The sequence below is a fragment of the Drosophila busckii genome, chromosome X (genome assembly GCF_011750605.1).
Source record: "Drosophila busckii strain San Diego stock center, stock number 13000-0081.31 chromosome X, ASM1175060v1, whole genome shotgun sequence".
NCBI classification, from domain to species: domain Eukaryota; kingdom Metazoa; phylum Arthropoda; class Insecta; order Diptera; family Drosophilidae; genus Drosophila; species Drosophila busckii.
The window spans coordinates 9,945,545-9,968,725 of record NC_046608.1 but is presented as its reverse complement, the minus strand read 5'-3'; the positions used below and the strand labels follow the sequence as shown (position 1 = coordinate 9,968,725).

The 23,181-nt window shown below is 37.6% G+C and overlaps 1 protein-coding gene across 3 annotated transcripts in view; it reads left to right on the top strand.

Moving 5' to 3' along the window:
- Positions 1 to 11,470, top strand: part of LOC108606347 (Kv channel-interacting protein 4) — a 72,308-nt gene extending 60,838 nt beyond the window's left edge. For 2 of the 3 annotated variants that reach the window (XM_017996395.2, XM_017996394.2), the window contains 3 exons: positions 5,136 to 5,209; positions 9,273 to 9,485; positions 10,056 to 10,253. In XM_017996395.2, the coding sequence (XP_017851884.1) occupies positions 5,136 to 5,209; positions 9,273 to 9,485; positions 10,056 to 10,166 (398 nt within the window). In that variant the 3' untranslated portion in view covers positions 10,167 to 10,253. Of the gene's footprint in view, positions 1 to 5,135; positions 5,210 to 9,272; positions 9,486 to 10,055 lie in introns of all 3 variants that reach the window. The other variant, XM_033294491.1, reaches the window with a different exon arrangement.
- Positions 11,471 to 23,181: the final 11,711 nt, after the last annotated feature.

Sequence of the window (23,181 nt, the reverse complement as noted above, 5' to 3'; positions counted from 1 at the left end):
CCAATTTAGTTAACTTGTCTTTGTGTATGTGTTTTGAGTGTTAATCATGCATCGAGTCATCAGCAGCAGCAGCAGCTACACAACAACAACAGCAAGTTTGCCATGTTTTCCGCATACTTTTTAGTTTTTTTTTATATTTTGATTTCCAGTGTATTGAAGCGGCGCTGCCTAAAACTGTCATTTTGCATTTCAGACTCGTGTTGATGTTGATTTTCTTGCATGTAGCAGCAAAAGTGTCTAATTTCGCTTTTAGCGCAATAAAAATCATACAATAAAATTTGTTTAAATATTTTATTAATGCTGTCAATCAAACAAGTTTTACATTTGTTTATAAAAAATAATTAATATCATTTAAAAATAAATAATCTAACTATTTCAAAATAGTAATAGATAAATTTAATTTCACTACAAATAATTCGTTATAATTTGCGCTCAATTAAAATAAATTAAATTATTAAAAAATCCAAAGATATATTCAATACTTGACTAGTTATTATTTATATTATATTTATTATTTTTTATTTAAAAAAAAATAATCTAACTATTTTAAAATAGTAGTAGATAAATTTAATCATTACAAATAATTCGTTATAATTTGCGCTCAACTAAAATAAATGAAATATCCAAAGCTAATATTTTGATTAGTGTTATTATTTTTAAATATTTTGTTAATGCAGTCAGTTAAACAAGTTTTACATTTGTGTATAAAATTAATAATTTTTAAGCTAACGGCTTAAACGGAATAACGCTTAATTCATTCGTAATTAACAATATTTAATTTCATTTCAGTAAATGCAATTAATTTATTAGTAGTTAAACATATTTCATTTCATTACGTGCATTGCTAACTGTTTTAATTCACTTTTAAATGTAGTTTAATTTATGTGTGTGTGTGTTGTTTTACTTTATAGTTAATTGCATGCAAAACAAACATAGAGCGCTTGAGTTTTTCGAGTGCCATAGCTGTCAGCTATTGAATGGCAGCGCGCGAGCGAGACAGCAGACAGGGCTTTTGATAAATAGATAATGTTCGTCGAGAGTTCGCTGAAGGTCTCAAAGAGTTGCACAGCCAGGAATTTTTTTATACTCAGTTTCTTTTTGTGACTTTCTTTTATTTTATTTTATATGTGTGTGTGTGTATTTTTTTTTCGGCGTCCCCAGCGTGTTTGAGCGCGCACCCTTGGCTTGTAAAAACTGTAAATGCAAAGAGCAAATTAGCAAAAGTATAAAAAGTATAAAAAGCAAAATCATGTTTCACAAGTCGCGAGCTGAACTGAGTTAAGGGCGTAACTAAAGCCGCTGCCGCTGCCGCTGCCTCGGCCCACTTGACCTCGTTTCGCTTTCGCTGTATGTGTGTGTGTGTGCAAAATAACAAGTGAATTTACTCATTTACTTTTTAGCTGCGGCTACAAATGAAAGCCTTGCCACAAAAGCAGCGCAGAGCAGAGCAAATTGAGGCGTGTTTAATGAGCTGACTGACTAACTGACTGACTGACTGACTGACCGAACGACTGACTAACTGACCAATCAAGTCAAGCTGCCAACTATTTGATTCATGTTTAGTATAAACTACAATTAGCGCAGCAGCCGCGGCACTATGCACTTTGTTGGGCTATAACATAAATACAGCTTAAGCTACATAATTATATGTCAACGTCGTGGCTGTTGCTGCTGCTGCTCTTGAATGTCATGCACTAAGCCCTCTCCACACCCCCCACCCACTTGGGAGCATAGCCAAAAGCGTAGCAGCAGCAGCAAAAGAAATGCCAACAAATATTGCTACACATGTTTGCCACTAAATTATTATAATAAACTTATGTGCGCACAAGTAAATACGTGTGTGTGTGTGTGTGTGTGTGTGTGTGTAACGGTAAGCTGGCAAAACAAGCATCGGCATTGACAGGCGGAAACACTTGTAAAAACGAAGAAGAAGAAGAAGCAGCAGCAAACAAGTCTTGGCTACGGTTGCTGCCTGCTCTAAGTTATCTGATGAAAAATAAATAATGAAATCATTTTTTATTTTGATAAGCCGCTTTGCCACTCCTCACACACACACATACAAAGCACACACAGGCACACAAAGAAAAATCTAAATAAAACAGCAACAACATGCAGCTTAACAAGCGCACAGGGCAGCGACTTAATACACTTGAAAAAAAAATATAGAGCGAGAGTTTTGCATTAAAGCTTGTGCATTAATTTAATAGCATTTTATTTTAAATTTATTTAAGCTTACACTAAAGTTTAGTCGCAGACATTAATAATTTAATAGCTTAGCTTACTTGGCCAAGTTAGTGTGTATCAAATTTTAGATATGGCAACGTATCTAATGCATGCTGACAGTTGCGTCAAGCAGAAGAAAATACATTTAAACAAAAGCAACAACAATGAGCTGACAAGAGAGGCAGTGAGAGCGAGAGAATGAGAAGCAAGCATAAAGCACAAAAAAAAAAATCATCATCAAAGTTGGTGATTTATCACTTTTGTCCCCAGTCGCAATTCCAACGCCAACGAATCTCGCTCTCTACCCCACACTCGCTCTTTGCTCTCTCTCTCTCTCTTCTCACGTACGTACATTAAACACTGCGTCGGCATTTGCTTTTTCGCTCTAGACGTGTATTCTCGCCTTAGATTGCTTTGTTTTCCTTTTCCATGTGTTTTATGCTCATCACTCCAACTTCTTTTTGTTTTTGTTTTTTTGGCAATTTTTTGGCGTAAATTTTATAACAAATTTTATATGGCACATTTGCAGTCATTTTGATTTGGCCAAAATGCGCAAAATATCTCAAACAACAGCTGCCTTCGACCTTGCCGCCGCCCCCCATTGTGGGCGCGTCACGCGTCATAAATTCACATTAAATATCAAAGCGGCGACAATAAATTTTGACAAATAAATTTCTTTTCACACACAAAGTTCATGAATTTTTCGAGTGCCGTAGCTAGCAGCGTTTAGCTGTACTCTAGACATCAATAAAATAGCTGCCTGCTATGTCACGCTGTAATTTTATGAACTGCAGTTTGGGGTTTGCGCTCTCTTCTTCTTTCACTTATTGCCAAGTAGGTGTAAACATAGCAGAGAGCCGACGCCGACGCCGATGCCGACGCTTAACTGCAGCTGCAGCTGCGGCTTGATTATTTACCGTTGCTGTTGTTGTGGCTGTTGTTGCTTTGTGTGCTCCTTTGGGTGCGACATCAAGTCATAAACATAAAAGAAAAGAGAAAGAGCAAGAGGCAAGCGGCAAGAGGTGAGAAGAATGAAATGAAATGTTGAATTGCGCCAACGCGCGCGCTTCAGTCTCTGGCAATAATCTAAATGTAATGTGATGGCCCCGGAGTTAAGAGTATATTGCACGAAATGCCCACCAGAGGGCGTATGCTGTGCTAGATTATGAAATGCGACAGTAAAAAGCGGCTTAAAAATTAAAAGCCAACGTTAGAGCCAAGCAGCTGCCATTGTCGAGAGCTGCGGACTGAAGTGTACTTCAGTTCAGCAAGCTTGGCATCAATAACGACTTAGGGTGGCTCGATTTGATTTTGATAGCTCACAGGTGCAGACAGGTGTACAAAATGTTAATAGTAAATAGGCTAAATTCTAATTCCAATTTCAGTCAAATGCTCTATGATTTAGAGTAAAAGTTGATTGAAAAGTAATTTCATTGTTTAGCATATTCTCCGAATCTTATAATATTAAGCCCACTCACCCTAATATGCATACAGCTCAAAATCAGTTAAGCATAGTAGTTGTATATTTGTTAATAATGTGATAAGTAGCATAGACAACAATAACTATGCCTAAAAGTTTAGCTAGCTCTCGCTCCCACTCTGTCGCTCTCTTTCGCTCACTCCACAGAGTTGTTGCCAATCAGTGTTGACCTAAGTTAGAGCTAAAAGAAGCTAGCAGGAATATATTATATTCTAGCTTGATTAGAAAACAAAATAATGAGCATTTGAATAATTCAAACTACAAGCAAAAAAAGTTAAAATACTTTAAAATTTTTTTATGTAATTTTTATTATAAAAAAAGGATGCTAGAAAATTAAATAATAGAATTCATTTTAACGTTAATTTCTTGTTTACTGTTTATTTTATATATTATATATTTTTATTTTATTTTTAATAAGTTTTTAGTAACTTTTTAGCATATATATGAATTTGCAAGCGCCCAATAAGTTGTTGGGCTGTTAGATAGAAAGAGAGATATTTAAGATTTATGGCTATTTTTATATCTAGCTTGAAATATGCTAAAGCTGGCAACACTGACTGCCAACAATGCTCGCTTTTGAGCATAAGCTTTGTCTTTTAAGCAGCATTTAGCAGCTTATCAGACACACACACTCAGACAGATATTTACACACACGTGCGTTTAATAAGCTGCGCACATTGCCATAAGACAGAAATTAAAAGCAAAGAAAACATCAAAAAGTTACTTTCGATAGCAGCAGCCAAAAGTTGAAACTGTAGGCCAAAGTTTACTTAACATATATGACATCTATATATATATGTGTGTGTGTGTGTGTGTGTTTAAATACACATATTTTATTTATTTAAGCGATAAACAAAAACTTTGCTGACTGACAAGCAGTGAGCAATACATTTGCTAAGAGTAAGAAAAAAAAAAGAAAGCAACTGAGGGCGACAAGTGCACGACCAGCTGTTGACCTCCATAAAAAGTTTCCGATACAGCTGCCAACTCAAACGCGCAGCAGAGTGTAAACGTTATCATTTTCCATACGCTAGTGTTCACACACACACACACACACACACACAAGTGAATTCATTCGCATTCACATATTTACATTGCCTTTTACTTTTGCAGTTTATGTTTGTTTGTCGCATAGTTTATCGAAAGCATAAACACAACACTTGCAAATGTAAGCAGCAATGTATGCTACATATATTTATGTCTCTGTCTGTGTATGTATGCCTGTCTTTGTATTTGTAATTTTATGTGTAGAGTTCTCTGTGGCACGGAAAGTCAAGACGCAAAACCTTTTACGTCTCTTGACTTGCTCAAAAATAAATAAATATATAAACACAACACGCATTTAACGCAATACTTTCTCTCCTCTCTCATTACAATAACAACAACAACAACAACACAACAACAACAACTCGAACAACAACAACTTAAATAGCAAATCCAACATTATATGCACATTATGTATTCAATACACTGGATCAGGATCACAGCGGCATTGTCAGCTTCGAGGTAAGTAAATGAAATTATAATAAATTCAAGTATTTACTGCAATTGTTACTTTGAATTTGAATCGACATATTTAAATTATATAAAAGGCAGAGATCTTTAAAGCTTTAACTTTCAGCTAGAGCATTAAATTCAACAAAAATGCTAAACAAACTTTAGTTTTAAATTAAAGTTAAGAGTTGGGCAAAAAACAATTGCAAACAATAATTAGCAGCTTGTAATTTGCCTAAGCACTTGGCAAATAATTTGAATTTAATATACTCGCATTTGCTTACTCAACGCACAATCGAACTGTAGTGGGCGTGGCACAGTCACAGTGGTCAACCAAGCAAAACAACAACGTGAATTACTTTGAGACATTTTAAGCATATTTTATGGTTGACAGTTGAGTTTGAAATTTAAGCTGCTTCGCTGCTGGTTTGTGCCTCATTTAGTGGCAGCTTATTAGCCAACAACAACAACAGCAAGCTGTAGTTAAGCTTTCTAGGCCTTAGACTAGATGCAGCTAAATGAAATGCGTAGAGCTTCGAACTTGTAATAAGCAAAGTTTTTGCCAGCAGCCACTCTTTTGGCTATCTCTCGCACTTTCGGCTAAAAGTTTCTTTTGGCCAAGTTAGAGCGTCAGTTGAAAAGTGCTTGTCATTAATGGCAAGTTTGGCAAGAAACTTGGCGGCTGCTGCTGCTGCTGCGCGCATGCAGAAGACAGCAGCAAGTGATACACAGACTTAAGTACTATTTGGCCAGACGGACGGACAGACAGACTGAGACTGAGTGAGTGACTGAGTTGGTTTATTGTTTATAAAGCGCGACAATTGAAATGTGTTCAATGCCTTAAGCTGCTTGCCTTACAACATTTTGAAAAGCGTTAACATCGAATTTAATGCGCAACAACAAAAACAGCAAAAACTACTTTTGCTATTTCAATTTCAATTTGCATTGCCTACTTTGAGGCGCTAGGCGTTTTAGCAGCAGCTGCTGCTGCTGCTGCTTCTTCTTCTTGCGCTGTTTGTTTGCTGTCACTTTGTGCTTCAATTGATACACTTTGATATTTTTTAAGCAAATGCAAAGGGTAACCATGAAACTACGAATTGGTATAAGTGAAAAAGTTAAGAAAATGGAATTTGTTTAACAATAGGCTTAAAATCTGCTTACTAATTAGCACTATAAATATTGTTTTAAGTTTGTTTTATGCAATTTCTGTATGTGCGAAATATAAAAATTAATTAATTAATATTTAGCAAAATAATTTTAGAATGTTTGCACAAAATGCTTTTGATTTTAGCAATTAATATATGCGCGTATATATATATGCTTGATCGGCTAGAAAAACAATTCGTCTGTATGAGCCAGCAAAACTCAGAGTCAAGCAGTGCTAGATACACCGAATTTTGTGTGTAGATACTTTTCTATTCGAAGCTTTGAGTTGAGTCATAAAAAAAGCCTTAACTTGACTTTAAACTGAATAATATATGAATAACTTTAGAGCTGTTCGAATTTCCAATCAAGCAGTGCAGCTAAGCAGTGCAATCAAGTTGTCTGCAGTCAAAGTGTATTGTAAAGTTAGTCTGCTACTCATTTTGCTAGCGTGTTGCCTGTTTTACTTGTAGTTACGCCTGCGGCGAAACTGTAAATGGCAGCGAGTGAAACAAAAGCCAAACAAAAGAGATTGAAAGCAAGCAGCAAAGCGCGCGCTGAGCAAAAAATCAAGTGAAATGTCTCAAAATTGAAATAAAATGCAGCGTAAGTGGGTGACAGCGACTGAGACGGAGACTGAGACTTTGCTTGTTCTGGTTGTGGTTGTCGTTGTCGTTGTCATTGTTTTGGGAATAGCTGTGTGTATAGAGCTGTCTATCTCTTCATCTGCATCGCCAGTCGCGTGTTGCTGTTGCTGTCGCATTGTCAACATTTCAATTGCAGCAGCAGCAGCAGCAACAATAAAATAGCAGTAGTAGAAAGGGCAGCAAATGCGCAACGGAAACCAAAAATAAATATGCGCATGTAAAAACGCCAAAGTGTATGTGAAGCATTTTTTCGGCGTGCAGGGCAGGGCAGAGAGAGTTGGGCGTTGACATGTGGGCGTGGCCTGCTGCGCAAGCACTTCGCATGCAAATTGCAAATAATTTCTGCAGTTTTGTTCTGTTCGTCCAAACATGAACTTAACATCCGCCGACACACACACACAGACAGCACTGTGTGTGTGCCACGCCCACTGAATATGGCAGCGAAGTGTGCGCTGGCAGTTTCCTTTGCCGCATCACGTGTTGGCCGCATTGCCATTGAAACGATGAATTATGACAATTTTAACGCCAACTGCTGCGGCCAAGTTAAGGCGCCCAAGCCAAGACACAGGGGCTAACAACAATAGGCAGACAGAGATAGAGCTAGATATAGAGATAGGGAGTGGGTGAGAGTTGGTTGCCTTTTTGCCACTTTGGTTGCTGCCTCGCCATTTGCGTTGGTGAATAATGACCTAAAATTGTAATGACTACAAGGCACGTACTCGATATAAACCATGTACACAGACTGCTGCTGCTGTTGCTCTGTCGCTCTCGCTCTCACAATCGCTCTCTCTCTCTCTCTCTTTCACTCACTCGCTTTGTATAACAACTGACGGCTGACTAAGTAGACTTCCGCTTTTCAATTAAGCTCACATATTGTTGCAAAGGTGTTTTATGCACGATTTGCACGACAACAGACACACACACATAGACACACACACAAACATACACTTATATATTCAACTAAATTGTTTTGTTAAATGGCATGTTGAAGTCGCTGTGGCTGCACCTTTAACAAAAAGCAAACAAATTAGAGTTCTATATATTAAACATATGTTCGTTTATATGTATGTGTGTACGCGATTCACACATTGAAATGAATTTAATTATGCCAACTGTAAGTGCTACTTGACGCAGCTATTTGCTATTTACATAGTCACTAGCCATGAAGAGAAGATTAACTGCGGCAAGTGTGGCAAGAAGTGGGAGAACTAAATGAAACATTTTTTACTTTGATGTGCTCTAAAGCTAAAGCAAAGTTAAGTCGATTTAATTAGCTTTAGAAACTACGCAGATATTAAAACTAACTACCAGTCTAAGTAAGTTGTTAGCTTTAGCTTAAGCTATTAATTAACTACAGCAATTTATTGCAGCTGAATTTATATAAAAACTTAAAAATTTACCTTAAGGCTTAAAAACAGCGCAAGCGAATGAAAGCAGCTGCAACTTATTTATTAAATTTTATTTTATACATTAACTTTTAGCAAACGTATTAAGATTTGACTGGGGCAACTAGCAGCTCAAACTACATTTTGTGCATTTAATTTAAAGCAAAGCTTAAGCAACATCTTATAAATTTAAGTTGCAAGTGCCAAGCAATCTTTTTATATAATTAAACACATTTGAAACATTTCATTTAAGCCATAGCTAGTAAAACTTAACAAATTTATCAAGTAGCCCAGCTTAGTTAGCTCCCGCTTGATTTATCTATTAAGCAAATGCAAGTTGGACTCGTTGGAACTGGAACTGAAACTATTTGCATTCACACAATATTTGATTATGCGCACTTTATCAGCCGCAGTTGGTCCGGAGCCGGTTTCGTTTTGCACCTTTATGGGTTTTCGGCCACTGTCACGTGCAGCTTGATAAATTAGCCAAGTGCTTCGCAAAATGTCCCAACATGCAAAGCAAAGCAAAGCAATGGATGGTAAAGAGCTAAGAGCAAGAGGAAACGGAAAAGTTTAAGCTGTACGGCCACTTGGCAAGTTGTGAAAGTTTTTCCACTTTCTAGTTGCTTATCTGTGTACATTTGTCATACCAAAGAACTGAAATAAATGTCCACTTCAGCGGCAGCAATAGCTGCAGCCGCATGTGGCACTAGTAATCAGTTGGGAGTGGGAAGTGTGGGGAGTGGGAAGTGTAGCTGCGGTTTATGAGCAATTGCTTAAAACATATTTTCAATTTCTTTGCTTGTCGACGTTGCCGCATTTTATTTATGTTGCCTTACATTTTTTTACATTTGTGGTTTCTCTGTCTCTCTTTTCTTTGCCTTTCCCTTCGCCTGACAGGACTTTGTTCAAGGACTTTCGATACTGTCGCGCGGCTCAGTGGAGGAGAAACTGCGCTGGACGTTCTCGCTCTATGACATCAATGGCGATGGCTTCATCACACGCGAAGAAATGACTGACATTGTTACAGCCATATACGAACTGATGGGCCGACTGCCCGACGAATGTCCCGAAGAAGAAAAGATCAAGGGCAAAGTGGAGCACATCTTTCAGGTAAACCGATAGCGATAATATCAATAGCACTAGTATTGTAGAACGTTGAATTGTTGACTGCTTGTTGGTGAAAGTGAAAGTCAATTCACCAATGTCCTGTTGATTTGTATAACATCAATTGTTGATTGTTATTGGTGAAAACGAATTCACCAATGTCCTGTTCATTTAAGTAGTATCAATTGTTGATTGTTGTTGGTGAAAATAAGTGCAATTAATTCAACAATCTCCTTTTGCTTGAAATATATCAATTAATGATTGTTGTATCAATTGCTGATTGTTGTTGGTGAAAATTAATGCAATGAATTCACCAATGTCCTGTTCAATTTGGATCCTATCGTTGAAAGATTTTTGATGTTATTAAAATTTATATATTTATATATAGGCAGTAACTTAATCATCAATAAATTCACCAACAGACGCAGACACCTGCTTTGTTTTATATTTTATGCAAAGTTGAAATTGAAAATATATAAACGATGATAATAATGTTTTTCACCAACAACAAATCAACAATGTATTGTAATAAACAATTGTCTAACATTTAAACTACTTTGTTGTTGTTCTATGCAGAAAATGGACATCAATCGTGATGGCGTCGTAACGATGGAGGAATTCTTGGAGGCGTGCCGGAATGATGAGGCCATATCCAGATCCATGTCCGTCTTTGAATCAGCATTCTGACCATATCCGACTGACAAGGGTGACGAGTATACATCACGTAGACAGCGACATAGTCGCGGCCAGCAGCAACAACAACAACGACAACAACAAACAAAGGAGCAACACAAGCAAAAGCAAATGGAAATGGATAAACGTAAGTCAAACCACAAGATGCAACAACAGCAACAAAAACATAGTAGACACCAAACGGCAGCTGCCAAGTGCTGTCATGTCATTGACATGGATGGCGCTAGCACAGCAACAGCCACAACAACAACAACAGCATCGGCAACAAGCAACAGCAACAACAACAAGAAGCAAACATACAACTATTTCGAAGAAAGATTTGAAAAGAACAACGGGGATGATGATGACGATGATGATGAGGATGCTGATGAGGATGATAGCGATGATGAGTATGAGAATGCCGAGGAGGAGTTGCCGTCGGGCAGTCGTTCCTTTTGTCGCCACTGCTTGCGTCCACAGTCCGAGCTGCAGTCGCTGCAGCCGCCGCCGCAGCGAGTGCGCAAAAATCGCTCAAAGTCGCGCAAGCGCAGCAAGAGCCGACAACGCAAACAGCAGCAGCAGCTGCAACAACAACAGCAGCAGCAGCAACATCAACAGCAGCAACACCAACATCAGCAATATCGCTGGCCTGAGCTGACATTTGCCAATGAGCAGGCAATACGTTTTAGATGCCCACAGGTGGGTCCACATGCGCCGCATCCAATGCACTTTCATCATCCGCAGCAGCTCTGCCCAGCGCCAGCAGCAGCGCCCGCAGCAGCTGCAGCAGCAACGAAGCCAGCCAAGAGCAAAAACCGCAAGCAGCGCTCACAACGAAAACGAGCCGCAGCTCGAGCCATAGCAGGTGAGCAATATCAAACTGCCTCCAATACGCCGCTGCCACCGATTGCCATTGTGGCATTAGATAGCGTTGGCGCCGGCCCCGGCCCCGGCCCCGAGCAGCCCAGCACGCCGGATTCGCCGTCGCTGGTTAAGGTCAGCACTTGGTACACAGTTGCCAAGCAGGGTGTCTCCTGCTAAACTAAATCTAAACGTAAACGATAAAGCAAACGAAACCGAACCCAAATAGGCATTTAATGATTCGCTCGCTCGCTTGTTCAGTGAGTATCGCTCTAGCTGTAATTTTGAGACTTTCTGTTGCGTTGATTGTGCATGAAGGTTCCAAGTCGTCAATACACTGCTATCAAAATGATAAACGCTGCGCCGCGCTGCTTAACTCGAAAGCTCATTAACTTGCAATTAAATATTACGTATACGCAATATTTGATTTGTTTTGTTTGCTGAGCTTAAGCAGCAGCAGCCGCAGCAGCAGCCGCAGCTTGTTATAGTCTATATATAAAAGCAATTGGTGTGTATTTAAATAAATAAACACATGCTAGTTAATATCTACATTAAATGTATTTAATTATGTATGTGTATTGATATTTATAGCGTAAGTGTGTGTGCTTAGTTTATGATTTACTTTGCTAGCTAAGCTAAAATATTTATATATACTTATATATATGTGTGTGTGTATTGTAGTTAAATTCAAGTTAAGTGCAGTTTGTAAGCTCTATGCCAAAAGAAGAAGAACAAACTTTAAATTTGTGTGTATGTTTCAAAATTTTGGTGGTCATAAGTTTAAAATATATGTGTTATAGTCTTAGCGTATAGAAAACTTTGGTGTATAATGTTAATTGTAAAATAAAGTAAGCAAGCCATATGCAATGTTTATAAATTACTTTCGGTTCCAAAAACTCTCTCTTAAATTTAAATTTAAATGTGTGTGTTGTCACCCAATTTGACGTTAGCTGTGATCAAACCCAAAACACTTAATCCAAAGCCATTAATAATAATAACAAATATAATAATGTAAAAGTCAAGGATTCGGAAAATTAAAAACATTTGCTCAAGCGCTAAACGATCGATTTGCTGCCAACTGGTTGCTATCGTTATCGTTCGCGCACAAAAGCTGCCTGCTACAAAGCTGCGTTTACTTGCTTATGGCTTGCAATTGAATTTAGTAGTTTAATTAGTTTGAATGGCAGCAGCAGCACATTCTTGTTAATATAGTACGATCCTAATCAAAATCTGTTCAACAGTATAGAGTTTCGCTCTATGTTATGTTAATCAAAATTATTATGTTAACTTTTAAAGCTAAAACGGTGATCGCATCCAGCGCAACTTTCCAAGCAACAAATTTGAATTCGAATTGTAACTAATAATTAATAATTATTTTATTTGTATTTAGGTATGAAAGTTAACACTTTGCAGTTGCTTTGGCTTAACTTTCTGCTAACTGTTATTTGTTGTCTACTATTTTGCTACTACTACTACTACTACTACTAATACTAACTAATCATAATGTTTGTTATGTACATTTTGTTGTTGTTCTCTTTTGCACATATACACACACACACACACACACACACAAAGAGACAGAGCGTATTAGAAAGAGAGAGAGAGTTAAGAAGAGCGCATGGAATTGAAATTCTTAAAATGACAATTGTACTAAATTTAATCTATTTTCTACTTTCTTATCTTTTTTCTCTTTCTCTTTCTGTAATCTTTCTCTTTCTATTTTCTTTATAAATTAACTGCCAATCGAACTGTGCGGATTGCTGGCTTCAACGCTTAATTGCTGCTACACACACACACACACAAACAAACAAACAGACAAACAAACGAAATTTGCATATTGAGCAAGTGAAATATGAACAAAAGCGAATGCAAATTGTCAAACTAGTAGCTGCAAATTGGCCCTGAATATTATATTATATTGAAGGTCAAAGTGCGCAAGTGTAATATCAACTCACACATGCAGACACACACACACACACACACGCACACATACGCATAAACTAACACACACAGCAATTACAAAGTGCCTGCTGCATAATTGAAATGAATTCACAGTGTGTTGTGCATTGAAAGCAGCTTGACGCACTTCTCTGTGTGTGTGTGCGTGTGTGTGTGAGTTTTGAAACAATGATTTTAGGCAAGCTCACACGAATGAAATGCAACAACATTCTGAACGTTGTTTGCATGCGGAAAGTAACAAAAGCTTTATGAACAAAAAACAAAATTTAAAAAAATGAACTACCGACTAAAAATGTTTGAATGAAATGCACTGGAAGCAGCAGCGAAGCAGGCAAGTCATGCAAGTAATTGTTAATAATTGTATTAATTAGATAAAAAAAAAAACCTATATTTATATACTATCGAATGTATGAATGATAATTGAGCAAAGACAAAAACTCTTTAAGCATTTAGAAACGAACTTCAAGTAGAGCGGCGGGCACAGCTGCAAAAAAAGAAAATACTGCAAACAATATTAAGCAAATTTTCAATATTGTTAACCACTGTGCCAAGTGCTGTTGCTCTTGAGGTTATAAAAATCAAATGAAAAGAACATAATATTAAATGTTGTTTCGCAACTAAACGAACTTTGAGCATGACAGCAGCTAAAATTTTGAAAATAAAAAAAAAAAAAAAACAATGTTATACTTGGTCTATACAAACCTTAATCAAATTGGGGTACAATGGATGAATATAGATTACATGCTGCCCTTAAACAAAAGATACTATAAACAAAATGATAATGATAATGAAAAAAAAGTATTAGAAATTGAAATTATAAATTAATGAAGAATTGTGTAAAAGCTTTTCTATTTTACTGTGGTTTTTACATTGTTACTATTTGAAATTTTACTTAGTGCATTCGAACTTCTTAAAATTAACGAATAGAGGAAAGAAAAAAAAGCGCGAAAAGCTTTTCTAGGCATCTTCTATATGCCAAACTATATACATACCTATATATATATATTTAAAAATCGAGAGCAGCATATGCATATGCAAATCAAATGAAATCAATGTTTTAATCAGAAATCGGACCAGCAAACAAAACGGCAAGCAAGCAAAAAAAAAACAAAAAAAAAATGAAAATCTTTCTGTCTATGCATTTTGGTGAACAGTTACGATATACATACGATATATATATATATATCGATATACTGTTGTATATGGTATTTTTATATATAGTTAGTGCATAAGCAAATACCAAACACACACTAAACTATTAGATATTAAACTCTTAGCAGCAGCAGTCAAAGCAGATGAACTACAATAGACAGAGAAGGGTAAAGAGAGTAAGATCAAAGTGTAAATAAAGATACACACACACACACACACACACACACGAACACCCTTTCGCTTTCTCTGCTTGCTCTCTCTCGCGCTCTCGCTCGCGATTCAAGCTCTCTACCTATGTAGCCTGTAGTCTTCCAGTAAACCAAATCGATACAGTTCTCCTCTCTGAGATAAACGGCAACTAAATCCACTTAGACAACCTCTAACTAGCAAATCGGTACCTTAGCTCAAGCACCCCATATACTATACTATATAGCTTTCAAACTTTACAACAATAACATAAACAACAGTATTTACAAACAAACCAAACAACAAAAACTTTAAGCGCAAGCACCAAGTGCAGCCAATTGTAATTGTAAACAAAATATATAGAAAATAAATGGTGTCCAAAATGAAAACCGCATAGTAAGTTTTCTCTTATTATCAGCATAAAATACAATTCAATGTATTATTTTTAGATAAATGTTGCAGCAGACGAATGCAGATGAATTTACAAGCAAACGAACGAAAACGAAAACAAAACCAAATCAATTAAATAATAATCCAACAACTACTAATCTAAATGGTTCAAATTAAAAAACAAATACACTTTTCGTCGAAACTGTTCCTTGTTCACACTTAACGAAAACGAATTCTTGAATAGTAAACACTTTATAAGGTTTAAGCATATGTATTTATTGCTAACTAGTTGGCTACTTTGCTATCTGTCTCTATCCCACACTCTCTTCAATCCAAAATTGGTTTCTCTCTAAATACTAAACTAGGCATTAAACATACACCCATACTTATACACCAATGTATACACCAATGCATACAACAATGCAAACACCAACACAAACATTAATGCGTACACCAATGCATACACAAATATATATATAAGTATATACACCAATGCATACACCAATACATATTCAAATGAATACAACAATGAATACAACAATGCATACACCAATACTTATACCAATGCGTACAGTAATGTATACACCAATGCATACACCAACACATACATTAATGCTTACACCAATGCATACACAAATATATATATAAATATATACATATTGATGTATGTATGTATGTGCATTACACCAATACATACACCAACACATACACCAACACATACACCAATGCATTCACCAATACATACAAAGCTACGTTTCTTAGCAGACACCCACGTTCAAGAACAGAACCCACCCTTTAAAAAGTCGAGTACGTGACTCATATCACAATATGTACTTGTTTACACTCACGACACACCCACCCACACACACACACACACACATTCAACTCCTCTCCACTCCACTCGTTTTTCTCTTGCTGATTTGTTGCATGCAACACCTACTACTAACCTCTCTAGTAAAGTTATAGAAACTGTTACAACTTTATGTATATATAGAGTCTATATGCATAACTCTACTCTTTGTATTTTTTGTTTTTGAAACTGTTGAAATTATAACAAAATGGCCAATGTTTAACTATAAATGTAGACAAAACAAAAATCTCGTTTTAGAGACCTTTTTATGTTGTTGCTGTTGGATAAACAAAAACAAAACCATGGTACCAAACAAAAACTTTAATGTGTATAAATCTAGAGAAATTAATATATATATAGTATATATGGAGATTGTATTGCTAGTAATACAAACTGTAACTTTTTTTTGTTATTTTTTGGGTTCTTTGTGTAAAACTATTAAAGAAATACATGTCATAGCATTATTTTGCATAAACAAATGAAACTTCAATTTAATGAATATATATATATATATATATATAACAAGTATATAAATGTCAAACAGCCCACACATTTATACATATAGTCTTTTATCAGCCGATGTGTCAGTCAGTGTTAGCAGCGACTCAAATTAAATGTCAACAACAATTGCAATTGATTAATTAAAACAAACATAAACATATATATGTATATATGCCTATATATATGTATACAAGAACTAAATACTAGATGTAATACATAGCTGATCTTTTTGGTGTATATTTTAAATGCATATAACGATAAAAGGAATAAAACCAAATAATTTTTAAACTATATAATAAATTGTTAAATGTGCAAAACGCAAAAGGCAGCAGCATAAAACAAAAATCATTTTTTTTTGTAAAATTAAATATGCATATAAAAACCAAAAACGAATATACGAACAATTGAAAGCGTAATAAAAACTACAAATTAAACGTGTGTTTAATTGAAATATAAACGCAACTCAACTCGCCTATTCATTTTTCATCAAAGGTGCGCACTTAAATTTTTATTATTGCTCCGCTCAGATTGTGCAGCACTTTTAATAGCCTAGAACTTTGTTTTTATTCTTTTCCATTCTCTCAGGTTTTCCGCTGCTGACTGCGAAACTTAATCAGACATGACAGGCAAACTTGGTTAATTGTTATGGCCACGTAGGCGAGACTAGGGCGCAACCCTTTGCCTTTGCCCCTAGTTGTGGCGCTCTGTTGTAATCGTTAATTAAATCACGTTATATTGGGAAATTAAGTTATTGACGGCATAAGTGCCATGCACGGTCTAAGGCACTTACAGCGAAATGAAAGCGTCAGCGAAACGTGGCTAATTAGCAATTGCCTAGGCCAATCATGTGTGTGTGTGTGTGTCACGCTTATGCGATAGCATCTGTCATTAAACTGTAACAAGCGTAAGCTGCGCATATTGCGCATACGTCTAGTTAGCTATACTTGCAGATTCAAATCAAACGTTGCTACATTTAAATTTTAATAGCTTGATTTCAACACTATTATTTTAATTATTATATTATTATAAAAGTTGAACAAGCTTACAAAACGTAGCTTAATTAATTTCCTTTAAAGTTTTACATATTACATTTTAACTTTTAGCGCTAACTTTGATTTATTTCATAATTAGTTTATACGAAATAACAAACACTTGCTATATATGTGCCTCTCTCTCCCTCTCTCTCTCTCTCTCTCGTTGTCTCAACTTTCAAATAGACGCAAATACATTTACAGCTACAATTTCATTGGCAGCAAAGTTGGCCAAAGTCAAGATCGTGACAATTGCCAAATGCGTGTGTGGCAGGCAAAGTGGGCAGACCAGTGCAGGACTGAGAGACATAAAATGTGGCATGTCTAGGCTTGAATTTCGGGTAGCAGCAGCAGCAGCACTTGAAGCTTTAATAAAAAGGTCGTTGAGCAAAGCTAAACGCTGTGGCAAAAAAGCTTTGTTTACATTGACGAGCTTGCCACATGAGTGTAAAGTGAAACGAATTTGCCGCAACACCTTTTGGGGCGCACGTGTAATCAAAGGCCAAGGCTACAATAAAGAGAGAGAGCGAGAGTGTGAGGGAGAAAGAGCATGAGAGTGTGTCAGATTGCGTATCTCGAATCTCGAGCTGTGCTCAGTGTCCACATAATTGCATTCACATGTGCCCAGCAACGTTAATGCCACAGCCTAGCCTAGCGCTATATATACACACACATGCGTATGTGTGTGTGTGTGTGTTGCGGTTAGTCGCGCGCTACGTGCCACGTTTTGTGGCAGCAAGAACAACAGCGTTCGATTACGAGCACGACCAAGAGTAGAATTCAATTTTTTTTGCGCGCTGGATTTTCGACAGCGACTTGACCTACAGCTGGAAGCTGCGCGCATATACACATGTGTGTGTGTGTGTGTAGCCAATTTCATGCAACAAATCAATAAGTGTTTGTGACATTTGTGTCACATTTGTGTCGAAATTTGTGGCGTTAATGTGCACGGCTTATGGCTTATAGCCATTGCTGCTTATCTTAGCGTTCGCTGCTGCTCTTCAGCTTATTGTTGCTGTGTTTATGCCTCAAAGGGCATTGCGTGTTAAATAGATACTGACATTGATGTCATTCAATTTGATTTCCCCACCCAGCCCCAACAGCTGAAATGAAGACATTAATGCTCAACGCTCAAATTCAATTACACACCGAGTTATGTGTCTGCCGCCTAAACCTAAACCACAAACCTCAGAGCAATCAAGCTGAGCACTCAGTTGACAAAAGCTAAGCTATTTCTATTTCTATTTCCAGCTCGAGTGCAGCTCAACCTCAAACTAAAATCAGTCTCGAGCTGATTTCCTCGCTTAGCAACAATAGTTGCAATTTAAGCCAACAATTGAATCAAGCTAAAATCTCTACTCATATCTGTGGCACTAATGACTCTAATCAAGTTTAATATCAATGTTAACTTTTCAGCTGCAACTCAGTCAAAAATCAAAGACAATTTTGTTTCTTAACCAAATCAAGCTGCAGCATTAATTTTATTGTATTAGAATCTAGAGCAGTTTGCTTTAATTGCTGCTCAATTTCAATTCTTCAATTGATATAATTATAAGCTAATGCATATTGCTTATAGTTGCTAATTATTTATTATATAACAAAAATTTGCTATACAATATCATTTTATTTTGATGTAGATAGCAGTACAGCTATTCTGTGTGTGTGTGTGTGTGTTAATCTATTATTGCAATCTATAGTTGGCCTGCTTAGCATTTCGCGCAATGAAACGCATAAAAATTTATAAGCTGGCATTGATTGTTGCCGCTGAACTAATTACCAAGCATTTAGCTTGAGCACACAGAGGCCATGCCCACCGCCCCTGGCCACGTCAGCGAGCCGGCACTTGCCACATTCATAAGCCAGACAGCTCATTGTCCTAATCGCCGCGGCGCAGGCTGCGTCTGGCTGTGGCATGATGATGGCCATAATGAAAGCACGCGTTGCATTTTCCAGCAGAGAGAGAGCGAGAGACTGCGGACTAAGCGCATTAAAGACAGCAAATAAGCCAAGTTGTGTTGCGTTGCAAATCTGCATAATGTGGCTGCAACCCTAACCCCACCCCACCCCGCCACACCCACTCGCCTGGTTGTTGTTCTTGCCTTGAGCTTTGCTGTGTGGCACAAGTTTTGCAATTCTTTTTAATCACTTAATAAAACGCGCGCCAACATCATCAACAGCAAATTCATTTGGGTTTTAGAGCTTGCCTCTGGCTTTTTGTTTATACGCTAGGCGACACAGTGGCAACAACAACAGCAGCCGCAGCAGCTGGAAGCTGCCACAACAACTTGCAACGCTGCTAAAGAGCGCACCAGGCAAAGAACGCGTAGTAACAATTAAGTCGCATTTGTGCTAAACTTTTGGATTACGAAAATATGTTAAGACTTTTGTACAACTTGTCCGGTTGGCAAAACTTTTGCTATACAAAAACCCCAACCCCTACCCACCCCACCCCCCAGCCTTTAACTATTTGTTAGAGAGCTGCATAGCTCGAGGATAATTTGCTGGCGTTGGTTGCATTTCCATGTGCCCTCAATAAAGTTGAACATATGAATTTTAGCACTGACTCAACAACAACAACAACAACAATAACCTCAACAATAGCATTTATGACATTTCTTGCGCTTGCTCTGCCATAAAATGTGAGCGGGGGTTTCGGGCTTGGGTTAGTCAAAACTTTTCAATTGCATTTCAACTTTCTCTAGTGCAATTTGTGTGGCGACCAAACACTTTATAGCATTATTTGAATTTGAATTTGGCTTTGGCCAACGCTAATGTTGTTTAAAACAACAAAGCCAATTAAGTTAAGCCGCTGGCTAATGCTAATTTAGCTATTAAATTCAAAAAACAATTCAATTACTTTTGCGCAGTTGAAATATTTTTAATTGCAATAGCAAATAATTGAAATAAGCGAATACTTTGAAATTATTTAAATAAGCCGCATAATTTTTCAATTAGTTGTTATTTAATTATTGAGCAAGTGCGAAAATTATTATTTACTAAGCCCTGGAGGCAGCGACGCTCACACAATACGAGGCTTCGGCCCTAGCTTAGTCCATGCGGTAAAATTAAATCACGCCACCTTTTGTTATTTTCGTTATCTCTTGGTACATATGAGAAGTACGCTGTGCATGCTGTCTCACTCTTTTTCCCACGCTCAACTGCGCTGCTTACGCGCTAAAGGCAGCGACGCGCTCTCCAAGCAAGAAGAACGGAACGCTCTCCAAGCAAATGCAGCGACGCGCTCTCGAAGCAAAGACAGCGACGCGCTCTCCAAGCAAGAAGTACGAAACGCTCTCCAAGCAAATGTAGCGACGCGCTCTCCAAGCAAAGGCACAGACGCGCTCTCCATCAAGAAGAACGTTACGCTCTCCAAGCAAATGCAGCGACGCGCTCTCCAAGCAACAAGAACGAAATGCTCTCCAAGCAAAGGCTACGCTTAATAGTTAAGTCGATCACGCCACCTTTGCTGTTTAGCCAGAGTGAGCTTCTCTCATCTGTTAGTACTTGCTTAAGAGAGAGCCTACATGCCTGAGCTGCGCTGCTCAAGCGCTAAGGCAGCGACGCCCCCGCTTCTGCCTTAGCTAGGCGACTGCGTAGCGCGGGTGAGTTCAGTTGACAACTGGAGTTGGAGCTGTGCGGTCGTTGCTGCTGATCGCTAACTGCTGATTTCTTTCATTGGCTCATCTGCGCTGCTTTATCACGTGATCACTTTTGCTTAGTTTACTGCTCTATTCTATTCTGGTAAGTGCTTAACTAAATTGAAATGCTTCTGTCCCTCTCACTTGCTGCGCTATTTATCATTAACAAGCTGTGAATTTAATTGCCAAAGCCCTTTCACTTGAGGCAATGTTTACTGTGCTTAGTGTTGCGCGCAAACATTTCTCGCGCTTGACAATTTTGTTTGCCTAGTTTTTGGGGCCAGCAACTATTATTTACCAAAAGGCGAAACGAACGAGCGAAAGGACGCGCAACAAAACAAATAAAAGGCCAACTAATTGCAGTGCGACCGACAAGAGAGAGGCCGGAGCGATGCCATTAACAGCTGCAATTGCAATTGCAGAAATTGAAATGGCAAATGGCAAAAAATTGGCCAAATTGCACACAAATTATTATGTTTAATAGCCAAGGCAGAAGGCACTTGAAAGGGGGGCACAAGTGTATTTATTGTTGCAGATAATGATAATGACATGGACGTGACCGTTTGCTGCAGCGCTGGACACAACAGCGAAAGTGAGAGAGAATGCAAGAGCGACAGCCTTGGAGGCATAAAAGAGGTGATGGCGTTGAATGGCACTGCCCACTTTATTGTCTGTCTCATCATTTTTTCTTCGTCTCTTTCTAGCAGTGTATACATGTGTCTGTCCAGAGCTTGAGATTTGAATTGTGATTGTGCCGATTGTGTCTGGGCCCAGCAGCTAACGAGCCCCAACAACAACAACAGAAGCAGCAGCAGCAGGAGCAACCGAGGCAGGAAACACACAGCGCCATAATAGTCGAGTCGAGTCCTGGCCGCTATACAATGCAGCGGATGTGAAGTGCGAATCCGTTGTCATAATCCGCGAGGCCACAGCAAGGACAGGGTAAGTTGCCAACACTCACACACACACGCAGAGATACTAACAATTGCTGTGGCCAAAAACCTGCCCAAGCTGATTGATGTCATTAGCAAACTAAGCGACAGCAACAAAAATTAAATAATATGAGCTGTAGCTCTCCAACTGCCTGACTGTGCATTTATCAATCGTCCTGGGGCGCCATTCAGTCAACAGACAGACAAATGTATAATTATGCGACATTAGCCAGCCCAACAGCGAGAGAGAGACCGAGAGCGAGAGCGAGACAGACAACTAACATATTTCTATGACAAAAGCACTTTGCCAGCTGTCGAGTTGAATCGCCAGTGCGTTCGAAATTTATGCACATATGTTGCTCATAATTTACAGAAAAATATGCAATCCAAATATATCATAAGCCTCAGACAGCTCAGCAGACTGAGTCCATATGGCCGACCAGTAGTAAAGTGATAGCATTAAAGTTGTTAACTGAGCAAGCTAATGGCCATTAAATAATTATTAGTGAATGTAACAAACTAAAAGCTGCTTTGATATTTGAAATTAATTTACATTAGCAAGTCTTTTAACAATTACACATTGAGCTCAATGTGCTACTCAATAGATTACTCAATGCTTATCAGATTAGAGTTGATTTAGCAAATGTTTCTTAAGCTAACGATGCTTATTAATTAATACAGTTTTATTCAATTTGAGTTCAGTTTTAGCTGCATTTTGATTTTTATTCTGTTTCATTAATAATTGAAAATAGTTCAACTGTGAATTATACAAAATTCATTTAATTGCTTTTGCATTCGCAGCTCTAATTTAATTTTTGCCTGAAATCTTTTAATAGCTGCAACTAAAGCTCCCTAAACTCATTGAGCTTTAGCTTAAGCCAACGCGCTTTTTATTGCTGCAGTGCAAATAAATGTTAGAAAATGAAAATAAACAAATGTTTATATGCTCTCAAAAATGGGCAAACTGAGGCATGCAACAAACGTGTGTGGCAGCAACATTAATAATATTATTAAAAGGCACGAACAGCAGCAAGAGCAACAACAATGAGCGGCGGCGCTCGGCTGAGGCTAATAAATGTCAATGATAATGTTGGACATTATGCTATATGCATAATATAAATAAAGCTGTCCATGTCTGTGTGTGTAAAATGCACTGAGTAAAAAGCAAAGGCAAAATTTATGAGCTATGGGCTGAGCCTATTTTGATAAATTGTCCAGGCAAAAAAGGGGCGCATACCCAAGTTGTTAACTAAAATAAATAAATATATGCAAATTTATAGCGCAAAAAATATTACTAAAATATTTAGTGCTATATTGACGTTTATTTTATGCTAAGCATTATTTAATTTCTATTATTTGCATTTCAGTTACAATTTCTGTAGTAAGCAGCATTTTTTGCAGTGCATTTTTGCTACTTCCTTGTTGTTGTTATTGTTTTATATTGTTGCTATAAAGCTTAGCAGATTTTTTGGCACTAGCGCTGTCTCGCGCTCGCTCTACCTGTGGCTTTTAATTAAATTAATTAGAGTT